The 16945-nt window shown below is 42.5% G+C and overlaps 1 protein-coding gene across 1 annotated transcript in view; it reads left to right on the top strand.

The window, feature by feature from the left end:
* Positions 1-8: 8 nt before the first annotated feature.
* The window catches only part of ADNP2 (ADNP homeobox 2), a 34089-nt gene continuing 17152 nt past the window's right edge, over positions 9-16945 (top strand). Inside the window, exons 1-2 of the mRNA XM_052660408.1 lie at positions 9-38; positions 10714-10834. Coding sequence (XP_052516368.1) covers positions 10727-10834 — 108 coding nt within the window. The 5' untranslated portion in view covers positions 9-38; positions 10714-10726. The remainder of the gene's footprint in view (positions 39-10713; positions 10835-16945) is intronic.

Genomic DNA, 16945 nt, shown 5'->3' with positions numbered 1-16945 from the left:
ACGTGCGAGGGACGCGGCGGCGCTGCGGGCGCCCAGCGGTAGGTAACCCCGGCCCGGCCCGCGGCGACGCCCCTGGCCCGGCCTGCGAAGTCCCGGCGGCGGCCCCGCCCCACCCCGCCCACACCCGGCGGCCCGTGGCCGCCTCTCGAATCCCGCGACGTTCTGCCGGCCCGGGGCTCGCGGCCCGAAGGGTGCCCGTCGTCCCTCCGCGTCACGTGGGGCCGGGGTCGAGGGGGGCGGGGATGGGGCCCGGGAGGCGGGGCGGGGGACGGCATCTGGGCGAGGGGAACGCGGGGACAGGGCGGCGGCCGAGGAGGGCCGGGGAGAGGGGCGGGCTGGGAGCCGGAGGGCCGCCCGGAGCGAGCGCGGACGCGGGCCGGGCAGAAGCGCGCTCAGCTGCCTGCGTTGTGGCGGGTTTTTTTCTTGAGCGCACAGCTGAGAGGAGCCCCAGTTCCTTCACCCTGGAGTTCTCAGTGTGAATACTGATGATGTGCAGATGTTGACATTACAGTTGAACTTTTCACATACCGCCGCTCACCGCGCTTACGTAGAGCGCGCAGAATTTCTCCTGACTCTTGGCTTGGGAACGTCGAAAATAGTAGCCGCTAGTTCTAACTGAACAGTTGCTAAATAATTAAATGTTTAAAGTATTTTCTTTGAATTTGAATGGGAGGCTTGCCGGAATGCTCTTAAAACTGTTTATAATTGAATGGAATGGGTAATGGCAGCCTCTTGAGACCTGGAGGAGTCTTGTGTGTGGTGATTTATGATGCAGATGGGCAAGTGCTTGAGGGCACCGGCGAGCCCCACAGGGCTCAGCACGCACGTGGGACCGGGAGTCGGGAGCAGCGCTCTGGGGGAGAGGACCACGTAAAAAGTGCGAGTTGAGGAAAGCGCTGTTGGGCTTTGGTTGGAAGTCAAGTAATGTATGTGTAACTTGTTCAGACATACATGTTTACGAATATGTGTAACTTGTTGCTGAGTAGGTAGCCATGTTATGAACGAACTTTAATATTCTAGTTGTAATTGGGAGTTTGTTGAGATAGTGGTCTTTAGACATGGAAGTGACCGATCTGTGTGTCGTAAGGGTACTGGTGCTAGTCTGGAGGGGGACTGGAGTTGGGAGGAGACAGGCTCACTCGTCAGACTGAGCAGTGGTAAGGATGTGAGAGCTGGTTTTAGGGTTAGGAATTGAAGATTGGTGTCGGGAGAGGATGGGGAAGGAAATGGCAACTTACTCCGTATTGCCTGAAGAATTCCATGGACAGAGAAGCGTGGTGGGCTGTAGTCCATGGGGTCGCAAAAAGTCAGACACGACTGAGCAACTCACACAAAACAAACACACACAAAATTCTTGTAACCACTCTACCTTCCTCTCCAGTAGTGAGTGAAAGTCGTGTCCGACTCTGTGACGCCGTGGACTGTAGCCCGCCAGGCTCCTCTGTCCATGGAATACTCCAGGCAAGAATGCTGGAGTGGGTAGCCATTCCCTTCTCCAGGGGATCTTCCTGACCCGAGGATGGAACCCAGATTCTTTACCATGTGTGCTACCAGGGAAGATACCTATCTATCTGAAGATATCTGGGACACCTTTTTAATTTGATCCAAGTTTGCAATATGTATCTGGTGAATTTATGGTTGCAGTCACTTTGAGTGATCACACCCCAGTATTCTGTGGCTGCCACCCTGGTTATCACAGACCTGTTGGCAGTGTGTTACAAGGAGGACACTGAATCATGAGGACTTGCTGAAGGTGCCTGGCAGAGAAGGAATCTTCCTGTATTTGAACCCAGACCTTTGATTCTTGCTTTCATGTATTGTATAAATATCATGTGTTTTAAAAGTTACTTAAAAAGAAACAACAAAACCCTGTATTCGAGTAGTTTTAGCATTTCACTTATATTTTTTGGAGCTTGTTCAGTCATTAAGTCATGTCTGACTGCCAACACCACCTCCCCTCCCCCCACCAGGACTACAGGATTCCAGTCTCCTCTGTCCTCCAATATCTCCCAGAGATTGCTCAGATTCAGTCCATTGAGTCATTGATGCTATCTATAACCCATCTCATTCTCTGCCACCCTCTTCTTTTGGATTCAGTCTTTCTGTGGCATCAGCGTTTTTTCCAGCGAGGCCACATCAGGTGGCTAAAGTATTGGAGCTTCAGCATCAGTCCTTCTGGTGCATATTCAGGGTTGATTTCCTTTAGGATGGACTGGTTTGATCTCTCAGTCCAAGGGACTCTCAGGAGTCTTCTCCAGCACCACAATTCAAAAGCATCAATTCTTAGGTGCTCAGCTTTCTTTATGGTCCAGCTCTCACATCTGTACATGACTACTGGAAAAACAATAGCTTTGACTGTACAGACCTTTGTCGGCAAAGTGATGTCTTTACTTTTTAATACTGTCTAGTTTTGTCATAGCTTTCCTTCCAAGGAGCAAGCGTCTTTTAATTTCATGGCGGCAGTCACTGTCAGCAGTGATTTTGGAGCTGAAGAAAATAAAATCTGTGACTGCTTCCACCGAATGCCATGATCCTAGTTTTTTGGATGTTGCATTTTAAGTTTTTGGAGTTAGATAATAGCAAACTCACAGTCTTATGTTCTAAGTGCTTTTATTGTGTTAAATGAGTTTTCTTCCTCAAAACTACTGAGTCGGTTGTGCAGTCCCTGTTTTACAGAAGAAACAGTCCTTGGGATTAAGTAACTTGCTAAAGATCACACAACTAGTAGTAAACTGTGGAGTTTACTTGAACTCAGGCAGTGTAGCTCCAGAGTCTTGCTTGTGAGATCATTGTTCTGGATTGTTTTGCAAGTGAAATCGTTTCAGAACTTAGATTTCACAGGAACTTACAAGAAAGTTTTATGACTTAAAAAATTACTGTTTATTACCAGAATGACTTTTTTTACAGTTTATTTTTTGATAATGGGATATTCTTAAATGATTGTGATACTAAAAAGCAACAAAAACCCTTTAAGTGCCTCTTTGGAAAATAATAGTTTCTTTTGCTGCCGCTGCTAAGTCGCTTCAGTCGTGTCTGGCTCTGTGCGACCCCATAGACGGCAGCCCACCAGGCTCCCCCGTCCCTGGGATGCTCTAGACAAGAGTAGTGGAGTGGGGTGCCATTGCTTTCTCCGATTTTCTTTTGCACTTTAATACGATTTTTGGTAAATTCATGTCTACCACACGCTGCGAAATTAAAGGTAATTTACTGTGGGACTTTCCTGATGATAGAATAGGTAAGAATCTGCCTGCCAGTGCAGGGAACACAGGTTCGATCCCTGATCCAGGAAGATTCCAGAAGCTACTGTGCGGCTAATATGCCCATGAGCCACAACTGCTGAACCTGCATGGTGCAGCTGTTGAGCCCGCATGCTGCAACTATTGAGGCCTGTGGGTTTAGAGCCCGTGCCCTGCAACAAGAGAAGCCCCACTCCTTGCAACTAGAGAAGGCATGTGTGCAGCAGCAAGCACCGAGCACAGCTGAAAATAATAGTAAAATACAAAAGAAAAGAATAATTTACTGTGAACTGAACTTGGTAGGTAGTACAGCTGCATTAGCCTGCTGTTTCCTAATGGTGAAAATACAGATTTAATTGAGTACTAAGAATATATAGAGAATAGCATCAGTAAAGGATCTGTAGATACATGGAAGCATTAAGCAGCTTCTCTTCCAGTTAATTAATCCACTCGGCCTTTTGTGTAGAATCTTGCATCTCTTAGAGAATGGATAAATTATGGTAAAAGTCAGCTTTTTTAACCCAAAGTGGTTGGCAACAGTAGACCAAGGAACCTGACAGAACTTCTGTGATTTACCTGTCTTTTATTTTATTGTGTTTACTTGGTTTCCCTAAAACAGTAAATGCTATAAACAGGAAACTTTTTTTAAAAATTAAGAATGGACCTGTGTACTTCTTTTGAGGGAGGGAACCACAGCAACAATGATGAGGGAATGGGAGCGTGTACAGTTGAGAATAAAAAGCTCCTATTCTGCAGGTTCACGAAGACTTTGGCCCTTCTCCCAAGCCTTGAACAAGTACCTGCAGAGCCCTTTAAAACTTGCCTGATCACTGGAAGCCTCTTCAGCGCCTTCCTCCTGAGAGATGGCCTGTCAGGAGCAGCTGGGGAACCATCCTGTGAAATGTGGCCTGTCCCTGTACTACTGTTTCTCAACTGTGATAAGATCAGCACTTCCTGTGTGAGGCCAGATTTCTTTGCAAGCAATACATTTAGCTTCTTTGTTGTAGACATAGGTGGATGATGGTCTTCACCTTGGGCAGTCCTGTTTATCAGGCAGCTTTTGGGAAAGAAGCGCTCCGGGAACTCTTAAGGAGGACAGACCAGCACATCTGGTGGAGTGAGTGCAGAAGGTGAAGGGAAGTTTCTGTTGAGGCTGCTCTGGCCAGAGAAGCCAGTCTGGGCTTGAAAGTGACTCTGTGCTTAATTTTTAAGAATGCTCCCACAAGGTTCTTGACAACTTGCCTTTTAAATTATGCTTTTGAAGCCTAGAACCCAGTTCAGTGCATTTTATTGTTAATAATTTTATTATTTTAAAACTTTACTTGCTGTGATTTTTGTATCTTCTGGTTCTAAAAAACTCGCTTTCTACTGAACCTGAAGTATAACTTTTACATAGGTAACTTGTCTGAAAAATGTACCCATTCCAAATTGGCTTCTCGATACTTCACATTTTCTTATTATCCAGTAGGAAAAGTTCTTCCCACTGTTAGCTCTAATGCCCCTTTCATGTCTCGTTTTATTCTGGTCCATGTTTTCAGGTTTACTTACCTTTTGCCAAATACATTCAGATACTCCTTTGCTGCTGCTGCTGCTGCTAAGTCGCTTCAGTCGTGTCCAACTCTGTGCGACCGCATAGACGGCAGCCCACCAGGCTCCCCCGTCCCTGGGATTCTCTAGGCAAGAATACTGGAGTGGGTTGCCATTTCCTGCTCCAGTGCATGAAAGTGAAAAGTGAAAGTGAAGTCGCTCAGTCGTGTCCGACTCTTAGCGACCCCATGGACTGCAGCCTACCAGGCTCCTCCTCAGTGATTTTTTTTGATGCTTATCTATTTACTTAGAATGTCTTGGACTCCAACTCACCAATCCTCCATAATAGCCTGTCCATTTTGAACCTCTGTGATAGGCCCAGATGTGCAGAGAAACATGATTCCTGCCCTGGAGATGTTTAGTTCAAAAGGGAAAATAGGTATATAAGGAAATAATTACAATGTAGTGAGGTGAGTGCAGTGAAATAAGTATAAACTGGCCATTCTGGGAGTTCTTAGAAGGGGTTCCAAGCTTATCCTTGAGGGAGGAGGAGTTGTAAAAGGGTTTAGAAGTGGAATTTCCAGCCAGAGAAATTGTTTAAAAATCTTGGGAGATACTGCCAGTCGATGTGTAAACATGGAGAAATTAATGTTTTTCTCCTTACCCTCACTACCAGTCAGTTCATTTCAGTTCAGTTCAGTTGCTCAGTCATGTCTGACACTTTGTGACCCCATAGACTGTAGCACATCAAGCTTCTCTGTCCCTCACCAACTCCCAGAGCTTGTTCCAATTCATGTCCATCAAGTCAGTGATGCCACTACCAGTGGATATTATCAATCTTTAAGTTATTGTTTTGATCATTTGAAAATTGGCATTATTTTACCTGACATTTCTTTAACTCAAATTTAACTGATTTTGTTCGTAGCTTTTATAGTTTGTGCATTAAAACCTTTTTTGAAATAGTTTCAGATTTACAGAAAGTTGCTGGTGTAGTACAGAGAACTTCCCCTGAATTATTGGAAACTTAAGTTGCCAGAAAAGACACGAAGTGACTCCAGTATTGTCCATTTCCTACAATAAGGACATTCTACATACCCAGCACACAACCATCAAAATCAGAAAATCAATGCATTGTTACCATCTGATCCTCAGCCCACATTGAAGTTTTGCCAGCCAGAAACATCATTTATAGTAAAGAATCTAGTTAGAATTACACATTGTATTTAATTTTCTTTAGTCTCTCACACTCTGAAACAGTTCCTTAGTTATTCCTTGCATGTTCTTTTTCTAAGTATTGTTCAGTTACTAAGTAGTGTCCAACTCTTTGTGACCTCATGGTGTGCAGCACACCAGGCTTCCCTGTCCTAAACTATGTGCCAGAGTTTGCTCAAACTCATGTCCATTGAGTCAGTGATGCCATCCAACCATCTGAGCCTCTGTCATCCCTTTCTCCTCCTGCCTTCAGTCTTTCCCAGCATCAGGGTCTTTTCCAGTGAGTCAGCTCTTCACATCAGGTGGCCAAAGCATTGGAGTTTCAGCTTCAACATCAGTCCTTCCAATTCATTGTTGATTTCCTTTTAAGATTGACTGGTTTGATCTCCTTGCTGTCCAAGGGACTCTCAACAGTCTTTTCCTATAGTTCAAAAGCATCAATTCTTCGGTGCTGAGCTGTTTTTATGGTCCAACTCTCACATTCATACACGACTACTGGAAAAACCATAGCTTTGACTATGGACCTTTGTTGGCAAGTGATGTCTCTGCTTTTCAATGTGCTGTCTAGGTTTGTCATAGCTTTCCTTCTAAGGAGCAAGTGTCTTAATTTCGTGGCTGCAGTCACTGTCCATGGTGATTTTGGAGCCCAGGAAAATAAAATCTGCTGCTGTTTCCACTTTTCCCCCATCTATTTACCATGAAGTGATGGGACCAGATGCCATGGTCTTAGTTTTTTGAACATTGAGTTTTAAGCCAGCTTTTTCACTCCTCCGCTTTCACTCTCAACAGGGGGCTCTTGAGTTGCTCTTCCCTTTCTGTCATTGGAATGGTATCATCTGCATATCTGAAATTGTGATATTTCTCCCAGCAGTCTGGATTCCGGCTTGTGAGTCATCCAGCCTGGCATTTCCCATGATGTACTCTGTTCGTTGGAAGGATTGCTGCTGAAAGTTGAAGCTCCAGTACTTTGGCCTCCTCATTTGAAGAGCCGACTCACTGGAAACAACCCGGATGCTGGGTTATTTGAGATTGAGGGCAAGAGGAGAAGGGGATGACAGAGGATGAGATGGTTGGATGGCATCACTGATTTAATGGACATGAGTTTGAATAAACTCTGTGAGATAGTGAAGGACAGGGAAGCCTGGTGTGCTGCAGACCATGGGGTCGCAAAGAGTCAGACATGACTTAGGGACTGAACGACAACAACTCTGCATCTAAGTTATATAAGCAGGGTGACGATACACGGTCTTGTACTCCTTTCCCAAGAACCAGGACATTTTTCCATGTCCAGTTCTGACTGTTGCTTCTTGTCCTGCATATAGACTTCTCAGCAGACAGGTAAAGTAGTCTGGTGTTCCCATCTCTTTAAGAAGTATAATTAGTTGATTTTTAGTAAATTTACAGAATTGTGCAACTAACAACACAATCTAGTATTAGAACATTTCCAGCACGTTCCCCCAAAACCTGTCCATGTGCAGTTACCCACAGCTGACCACTAATCTACCTTCTATCTCTGTAGATTTCTCTTGGACGTTTCATATAATGGACTCAGACAATATGAGGACTTTGCATCTGTGTTCTTTCACTTAGCATCATGTTTTTGAGATACTGATGTTCATGCTGTTGTGTGCATCAGTGCCTAGTTATATTTATTGTCGTAGTGTCTTGTGGTATGAGTATGTCCTGTTTTGCTCATCTGTTCACCATTTGATGGACGCTTGGATTTTTTCCACAGTTTGGCTATTATGAATGGTGCTCTTGTATCGTCTGGATACTTCTGAAGTTTACAGGGAATTTTGTCTCTTAATTGGATGTCTTCCAGACTTCTGTGAATTACTCTTTTCCCCTTGGTTATTAATGAGTATTTTGTGGGGAGATGCTTGGAAATGATATAAAACACCCTGTTGTTGACTAAACTTTAAATTTAATTATTTTTGTTATCATGAACTTGAGTTTATGTTCTAGTGGGTTATATTTTGATAACTGTTTCTGAATACCAAACCACCCTAAAACTTCATGGAGTGAAATAGTTTATATAAAAATTCAGTAATTCTTCCAGTGGGAGCAGGGGGAGATGGCTCCTTTATGTTCCACAATGTCTGGGGCCTCACCTGAGAAAACTCAAAGACTCGGGGTGAGTGGACAGCTGCGGGCTGTAAGAGCATCTTCACTCTCATGTCCAGTGGTTGATGTGGAACCTTTCCATGTGGGCTAGTTGAGCTTCTTGCAATAAGGAGTCTAGAGTCCAAGAGTAATGGTACCCAGAGGGCAAGGAAAGTGTGTGGCGTTTTGTGGTCTAGCCTGGGCATTCACATGGCCATGCTTTATTGGTCGAGGGAGCTGCCGAGTTCTGCCCAGGTTCAAGGAGTGGGAGTGTAGATGCCCCTGCTGCTCAGGAGGAATGTCACGGACATGTTCTGAGGAAAGCATGTAGATGGAAGATACGGTGACATTATCTTTGGAAACTTCAGGGCTGCAGGTTATAATCTGTTACTGTCATTTATTTGGTACCCACATTGTCCCATATTTTTGGCTTGTGGAAACTTCTTCAAGCTGACTTCTTTTGAGTACTTTTGACATGTCTCCCCATTTTCTGAGCAACTCCTTTATTTTCTGGCAGAAGACATTCTAGGATCATTTTGTCTCTTCTGTGCTCCAGCCCTGAAATCAGCCATTTTTCCAAGGAGCCCTGCTTCCTTTTAAGGGAGAGTGATATTTAGAAAGGAAGATTTGAGCCCAAGGCGTGGTCTGCTACTGGTGTGTAACTACTTCCAGGCTCTTGCAGTGGCCTGAGCTGTACAATATTCGCATACACATTAACAAATATATATTTTTAGAATCTGTATTTATTATAGGTAATAAGGTCACAGCTGTACCTTTTATCCTGGTCAGCTACTGCAGGATTTATTTTAATTTTTATGCCTTTTCAGATATTTTAAAAGCAGAGTTGGTGGTGGTTTAGTTACTAAGACGTGTCCAACTCTTGCAACCCTATGGATTATAGCCCACCAGGCTCCTCTGTCCATGGGGTTCTCCAGGCAAGAATACTGGAGTGAGGTGCCATTTCCTTCTCCAGGGGATCTTCCCAACTCAGGAATCAGACCTGGGTTTCCTGCATTGTTGGCAAGTTCTTTACCAACTAATCTAGAAAAGCCCAAAAGCAGCATTACTGAGATATAATTTACGTTCCGTACAGTTCATTTGGTTAAAGTGTACAGTCAGTGGTTTTTATTTAGTACATTCACAGAGTTGTGTATAACATCACCACAGTCGATTTTAGAATATTGTCACTGTTCCAGAAAGAAACCTTGTCCACATCACCTTCCATTCTCAGCCCTAAGCAACCAGTGTTCTCCTTTTTGTCTCTGTAAATTTTGTCTATTCTGGACATTTCCTGTCAATTGAATCATATAATATGTGGTCCTTTGTGTCTGATGCCTTCACTTAGAATAATATTTCCCAAGGGTTATCAGTGTAAGATGCATCAGCACTTCACTTTTTATGGCCAAATAATATTCCATTCTTCGGATCCACCACGTTTTATTTATCTATCAGTTGATGGACATTTGCGCTTTTTAAGTTTTTGACTGTTATGAGCAATGGTGCTGTGAACATTCTTGTGCAGTGTTTTGTTTGGATGCAGGTTTTTTATTTCTCTCAGATGGTATTGCTGGTTCATATGGTACTTACATGTTTAATCCTTTGAGGACCTGCTGGACTTTTCCAAACCAGCTGCACCACTTTTCTGCCGTTACTGCCAGCAGTGCACGGGGGATCCGCTTTCTTCACCTCCGTACCAGCACTGTTACTGCTCCTTTTAAGATTGACAGCCATTCTAGTTGGTGTGACGCGTTATCTCAGGATGGTTTCTATTTGCTTTTCCCCATAGCTAATGTCGTTTAGCATATTCTTAAGTGCTTAATGGCCATTTGTATATGGTCTTTGTAGAAATATCCAGATCCTTTTCCTGTTTTTAAGTTGGCATATTTGTCCTTTAATTATTGTCATCAGAGTTTTTTTTTATATATTCTGGATATAAGTTCCTTATCAGAAATAAGATTTACAAATGTTTTCTCCCATGTTGTGGATTTTCTTTTCATTTTTTTGATGGTTTTCTTTGAAGCATATACGTTTTTCATTTTGATGAAGTCCAACTTGGCTACTTTTTCTGTTGTTCCTAGTGCTTTATGATATCATATCTGAGAACGTGTTGCCAAATCCAATGTCATAAAAATTTATGCCTGTGTTATCTTCTGAGACTTTTAAAGTTTTCACTTATGCATGGATGTATAGGACTCATTTCGAATTAATTGTTGTGTATACTAATAGGAAAGAATCCAACTTATTCTTTGATTGTGGAAATCTAATTGTCCCAGAATAATTTGTTGAAAATTACTCTGGTTTCTTTACCTACCCTGTTAAAAATTTTATGCACATACATGTGTGTGTGTGGGTATATGGATGCATGCTAAGTTGCTTCAGTTGTGTCCAGCTCTTTTCAACCCTGTGGACTATAGCCCACCAGGCTCCTCTGTCCATGGGATTTTCCAGGCAAGAATACTGGAGTGGGCTGCCATGCCCTCCTTCAGGGGATCTTCCTGACCCAGGGAATGAACCCATGTCTCTTATGTCTCCAGCACTGGCAGGCGGGTTCTTTACCACTAGTGCCGTGTGGGTGGGTGTGGGGGTGTGTGTGTGTGTATACACTTATTATAATTTTGTTTTCTTTTCTTTAAAGGAAAATTTCAAAAATGTTTCAAATTCCCGTGGAGAATCTTGACAACATCAGGAAGGTACGGAAAAAGGTGAAAAGCATTCTTGTGGACATTGGGCTTGACAGCTGCAAGGAGCTGCTGAAGGTAAGAGGACACGAGTAACGGATGAAGAGAAGACAGTAACCGTGGAGGCCCTGGGCTGAGGGGGACTCTTTGAATGGGACTCTGAACGGGACTTTGAAAAGGTCAGACGCCTCAAGGTGGAAAGTGCTACCTCTTAAAATGAGGCCCAGGAACAGCATTCCTTCTTATTTATGTCTTTATGGTTTAAAGTGACTGCTTTAGGCTCCAGTTTTTAGTTACTTTTAGGAGGGAGTTTATAGTCATTCAGTTCAGTCGCTCAGTTGTGTCCGACTCTTTGCGACCCCATGAACCACAGCACGCCAGGCCTTCCTGTCTATTACCAACTACTGGAGTCCACCCAAACCCATGTCCATTGAGTCGATGATGCCATCCAACCATCTCATCCTCTGTTGTCCCCTTCTCCTCCTGCCCTCAATCTTTCCTAGCATCAGGGTCTTTTCAAATGAGTCAGCTCTTCGTATCAGGTGGTCAAAGTATTGGAGTTTCAGCTTCAGCATCAGTCCTTCCAGTGAACACCCAGGACTGATCTCCTTTAGGGATGGGCTAGTTGGATCTCCTTGCAGTCCAAGGGACTCTCAAAGAGTCTTCTCCAACACTACAGTTCAAAAGCATCAATTCTTCGGTGCTCAGCTTTCTTCACAGTTCAACTCTCACATCCATACATGACCACTGGAAAAACCATAGCCTTGACTAGATGGACTTTTATTGACAAAGTAATGTCTGCTTTTTAATATGCTGTCTAGGCTGGTCATAACTTTTCTTTCCAGGAGTAAGCATCTTTTAATTTCATGGCTGCAGTCACCATCTGCAGTGATTTTGGAGCCCAGGAAAATAAAGTCAGCCCCTGTTTCCCCATCTATTTGCCATGAAGTGATGGGACTGGATGCCGTGATCTTTGTTTTCTGAATGTTGAGCTTTAAGCCAACTTTTTCACTCTCCTCTTTCACTTTCATCAAGAGGCTCTTTAGTTCATCACTTTCTGCCATAAGGGTGGTGTCATCTGCATATCTGAGGTTCTTGATATTTCTCCCGGCTATCTTGATTCCAGCTTGTGCTTCCTCCAGCCCAGCGTTTCTCATGATGTGCTCTGCATAGAAGTTAGATAAGCAGGGTGACAGTATGCAGCCATTAGTTGCAGCATATATTTGTTTTTGATCTTTGAGGGGAATATGTTGAATTATTTAAATTTAACAGAAAAAGACTGAATCAGTTTTTCAGTATTAGAGTAATCCCAAATGGGGATGCATACTTATATGGTAGGGTTGTTTGTTTTCTTTTGTCTCTTTTGAATTGTGAATTTAATACATGCAGTCTTACAAAAGTTTAAAAATTAAAGTCACAGTCACATTCTTTATGATGAATTCTGTTCTCATATAATTTTATAACTTGAGAATATATGGCCGGCATAAATAAATAAAAATTGTTAAATAAAGTTTGCCATGTAGCTTTATTGGAGAAGGCAGTGGCACCCCACTCTAGTACTCTTGCCTGGAAAATCCCATGGACGGAGGAGCCTGGTAGGCTGCAGTACATGCTGTCGCTAGGAGTTGGACATGACTGAGCGACTTCACTTTCACTTTTTACTTTCATGCATTGGAGAAGGAAATGACAACCCACTCCAGTGTTCTTGCCTAGAGAATCTCAGGGGTGGGGGAGCCTGGTGGGCTGCCGTCTGTGGGGTTGCACAGAGTCGGACGCGACTGAAGTGACTTAGCAGCAGCAGCATGTAGCTTTATAGCCATTCTGTGCATGTTTAATTCATACCTATTGAAAATAGGGACTGCGTCTGCTTTGAATTTTTCAGAGTTGAGAATAATTTGATTCAAGATATTGGCCCAGGAAGAGTTCAGTTTCTTAATTTTTAAATCTCAGACTTTGAACCAGATTGATTTTATTTATAAAAAGGGGCTGAAAGACTAATAATTACCAGGATTCTCATTAATGGTCAGAATTGATTTTTGCTCTAAAGTAAACTTTCTGAAGAAAACACCTCAAGTAGTTCGCTTGTCAAACGTTGCTGCCCCAGAAAAATCTCCCCCTAAAATTCTGCTCTTTCCACTTCATTATCTTACCTGCTCTGTTTTTCTCCAAACCTCTCATAATACCTGATGCTGTGTGTTTGTCTGTGTCCCTCAGGTCAGGTATTGCCTTTGGTTGTCATCTCTCTTTAGTCTCCTTTAATGGGAATTCACTTTTGAAATGGAATTCTGTTACAAACTTACTGTTTTTTTTTGATAAAATGTCAGTAGCAACTAAAATTTTTCATCCTGGAGTCCTTTGATTTTGACATTGCATAAAACTGGACATTGCTCACTAACTTGCTTCCTTAGTCAGTCTAAGATTGTTTACTCATCTCAATTTGTTCAAGACTTAACTTTTTCTTTCCAAGACTATGCTGACACAGATCTATGTATATTTCACAAAAGTAAGACATTTGAATGGCATACCAGCATTTTTAGTTAATTAACTATTGGGTTAAATTTTACTGATTCTTTTGGGGGGAAATTTTGTTTTTATTAATTTGTAGTTGGTCTTATATTCTGCAGACTTTCTGAAAACTCAAGCAATATAAAAGTTCATTATAGAAAAATTAGAAAATATACATAGAAACATAGAGAAAAAAATAACTTGCTTGTACGCTGTTACCCTAGAATCTCCATGGTAAACATTGTTATATTAATACCTTTTCAGATTTTTAGAGACAGGACATGCTCTAACCGTGTGCTAGCTTTGTGTTTTCTTTTCACTGAATCCCACATTAAGAACTTTTTAATGTCAAATGTACTTACTCTTAATCCATTGTAATATTTAGAGTTCTTGGTTAAAAGTGATGAAAACCAACACTGACCAAATGAAACAGGAGGGCATTTGTCTGACACCTGTCAGGGTGCTTTCTGTTTCCTTATCCAGCATTTCAGACTTCATAGTGAGAATTCACTCTGCCTTCTTGGAGTTCCAAAGTGTATATGACTCCATTCATCCTAAGAGTTAGGACCTCAAATCATAGGCTGTATAGTTCTTGTCAGAAACCTGGCTGAAGAAAGTAAACCTGAGGGAGAACAGTCCCTTCCATGAACCTTATCTCCTTTTCTAAAAGTAGACCTAAACCCTGCAACTCCTTAGAGTATCTTGAAGAGTTTCTTAAAAAGTTAACAACATTTGATCAGTTATATTAAAGGCTAGCTATTTTGAAGGGCCCTGTGCAAAATGAAAATGTGGGGCCATGAGCAGGCCCCACAAGTGTGCTGTCCCAGGCAGATGATGGCTCCCACATGATTTCAGCTTCTGAGCCAGGATGCTTCTGGTACTTGTATTCAGAGTGGGCCCTAGGCGCCAAGTTATCTGCCAAACGCCGTGGTGCTGCCAGCCCAGGGTGAGGCTGGTAACCACCTTGCCTCCTCCTCTCCCCGAGTCTGAACCTGGCCCTCAGCAGGGCGGCTGTGGAATGTGGACCTCCTGACAGCTCAGCTGGCGCCCCAGGTGGTGGGCGAGAGCCTCAGAGTGGTTGTGGGGGTATGGGGGCCGAGAGCAGGGACAGGCTCTGTCCCAGAAACAGCGGCGCTGAGGCCGTGTGTGAGCTGAAGCTTCAAGCCCCTGGCATGTGCTTCATTGTCCTGTCAGACTTCACGTCATAAAACAAATTCAGAGTTAAGATTATCAACACTTCAAAACTCGTGATGGCAGGGACTCAGCCTGCACTGACCTCTCTGAGCCCAGGACCCTGTGCACCTGCGTAGGCTGCAATGCCTCTTTGACTTTTCCAGTTCTTTATTTTTTTAATTTAATAATTTAGTTTATTTAGCCTCGTATGTTACAAATATTATTTCAGTATGTAGTCAGTATAAGGTAAGTAATGAACTATTTTAATCTCTTTTTCCCCTTAAATCTTCTAAGTGTACTTTTAAAGGTAAGATATAACATGAAATTGCCATTGCTGTGTGACTCGTGCGATCATATTTCTCTGACCAGGGACTGAACCCTGGCTGTAGTGTTGAAATCTCCGAGTCCTAATCGGTGGACCACCAGGGAATTGCCCATTTAGCCATCTTTAACTGTAAAATTCAGTACCATTAATTACATTCACACTGTTTTGCACCTAGATTCCATCTTCTAGTTGTTATCATCTCAAACAGAAACTCTAAGTATTAAGTAATAATTCCCCATGCTCCCACCTCAGCCCCTGATAACCTGTAATCTACTATATGTCTCCATAGATTTGTCTGTTAAAGATATTTCATGTGAGTGGAGCATGCAATATTGGATCTTTTGTGACTCACTTGTTTTACTTAATGTTTTTGAGGTTCATGTTGTGGCATGTGTCAAAATGTTAGTCCTTTTTATGGCTAAGTAACAGTCCATTATATAACCACATACTGCATTTTATCAGTTTATCTGTTGATAGACACCTGGGTTGATTTTGTCTTTTGGCTCTTGTGAATAACGCTGTAGTGTGCTTTGGCTCACATGTGTCTGTTTGAGGCCCTATTTTCATTTTTTTGCTGGATCATGTAATAATTGTTTAGCTTTTATGAGGACCCACCTAACTTTCCAAAGTGGCTGTACCCTTTTCAGTTCCCACCAGCCACGCATGAGGGTTCCAGTTTAGCCACAACCTTGCTGTTTGTTCTTTTTCTCTCGTCCTCTTTCTCTCCCTCCCTCGCTCGCCACTGTGGGCACTAATGATGTTGAGCATTTTTTCATGTCCTTATTGGCCATTTGTATATCTTTGGAGATTTGCTTTCAAGTCTTGTTCATTTTTAAATCAGATTGTTTGTCCTTTTGTTGTTGAGGTGTAGTTTTTTATATATTCTAGATATTAAACCCTTATTAGGTATGATTTGTAGATGTTTTCTCCCATTCTCTTTTTACTTTCTTGATAATATCTTTTGATGCACAAAAGTTTTATGTTTTGATGGAGTCCTGTTTGTGTGTTTGCAGTGCTTTCTATGTTGTATCTGAGAAGCCATTGCCAGATTCAAGTTAAGATTTTCTGTTTTCTTCTAAGAGTATGATGGTTGTAGTTCTTTTTGTTTAGGTTGTTGATCTGTATTAACGTTGTATGTGGTGTGATGCAAGGGTCCACCTTCGTTCTTTTGCACGTGGAAATCCAGTTGTTCCGGAGCCATTGATTTCACCAATTTTCCCCCATTGAGTGGAATTGGTAGCTTTGTAGAAAATGATTTGGCCATAGCTGCATGGATTTATTTCTGAACTCTCAGTTCTCTTTCATTAATCTGTATGTTTGTCCTTACACTAGTATTACAGTGTTTTGATTACCATAGTTTTGTGTTAAGTTTTGAAGTTGGAAAGAGTGAGTTGTTCAACTTCTTTGTTTTTTCTTTCCCCCAATATTGTTTAGGCTGTTAGGGGCCCCTTTCAATTCCATATGAACTTAAGGATTGGAGTTTCTGTTTCTGACAGACTATCGGAATTTTGATTGGGATTACATTGTAGATCACGCTGGATAGTATTGACATCTTGGCAGTATTCCTACCCATGAATAAAGGATGTGTTTCTATTTATTTAGGTCTTTAATGTCTTTCAATAATGTTTTGTAGTTTTCAGTCTACAAGACTTTCACCTCTTCGGTTATATTTATACCTAGGCATTTTATTATTTTAGATGGTATTGTAAATGAAATTGCTATCTTAATTTCCTTTTCAGATTTTTCATTACAGGTGTATAGAAAAACAACTAACTTATGTATGTTCATTTTGTACCTGGCATTTTTACAGAATTTATTATTACCTCTGGTAGCTTATTTTGGATTCTTTTTTTTGGCGGTGCTGGGTCTTCACTGTTGCACACAAAATTTTCTCTAGTTTCAGAGAGTGGGGACTACTGTCTAGTTGTGGTACGCAGGCTTCTCATTGTGGTGCCTTGTCTTGTTGCAGAGCGCGGGCTCCAGGTGCTGGGGCTGCAGTAGCTGCAGCACGTGGCTCAGTATCTGTGGCTCCCGGGCTCCGGAGCACAGGCTCGGTAGTTGGGGCACACGGGCTTATTTGCTTCTCGGCATGTGGGGGTCTTCCTGGATCAGGGATTGAACTCATGTCTCTTACATTGGCAGGAAGATTCTTTACTACTCAGCCACAAGGGAAGCCCCACTTTGGA

The sequence above is a fragment of the Budorcas taxicolor genome, chromosome 22 (assembly GCF_023091745.1).
Source record: "Budorcas taxicolor isolate Tak-1 chromosome 22, Takin1.1, whole genome shotgun sequence".
In the NCBI taxonomy this organism is placed as follows: Eukaryota; Metazoa; Chordata; class Mammalia; order Artiodactyla; family Bovidae; genus Budorcas; species Budorcas taxicolor.
This window is presented reverse-complemented; position numbering and strand designations above follow the sequence as displayed.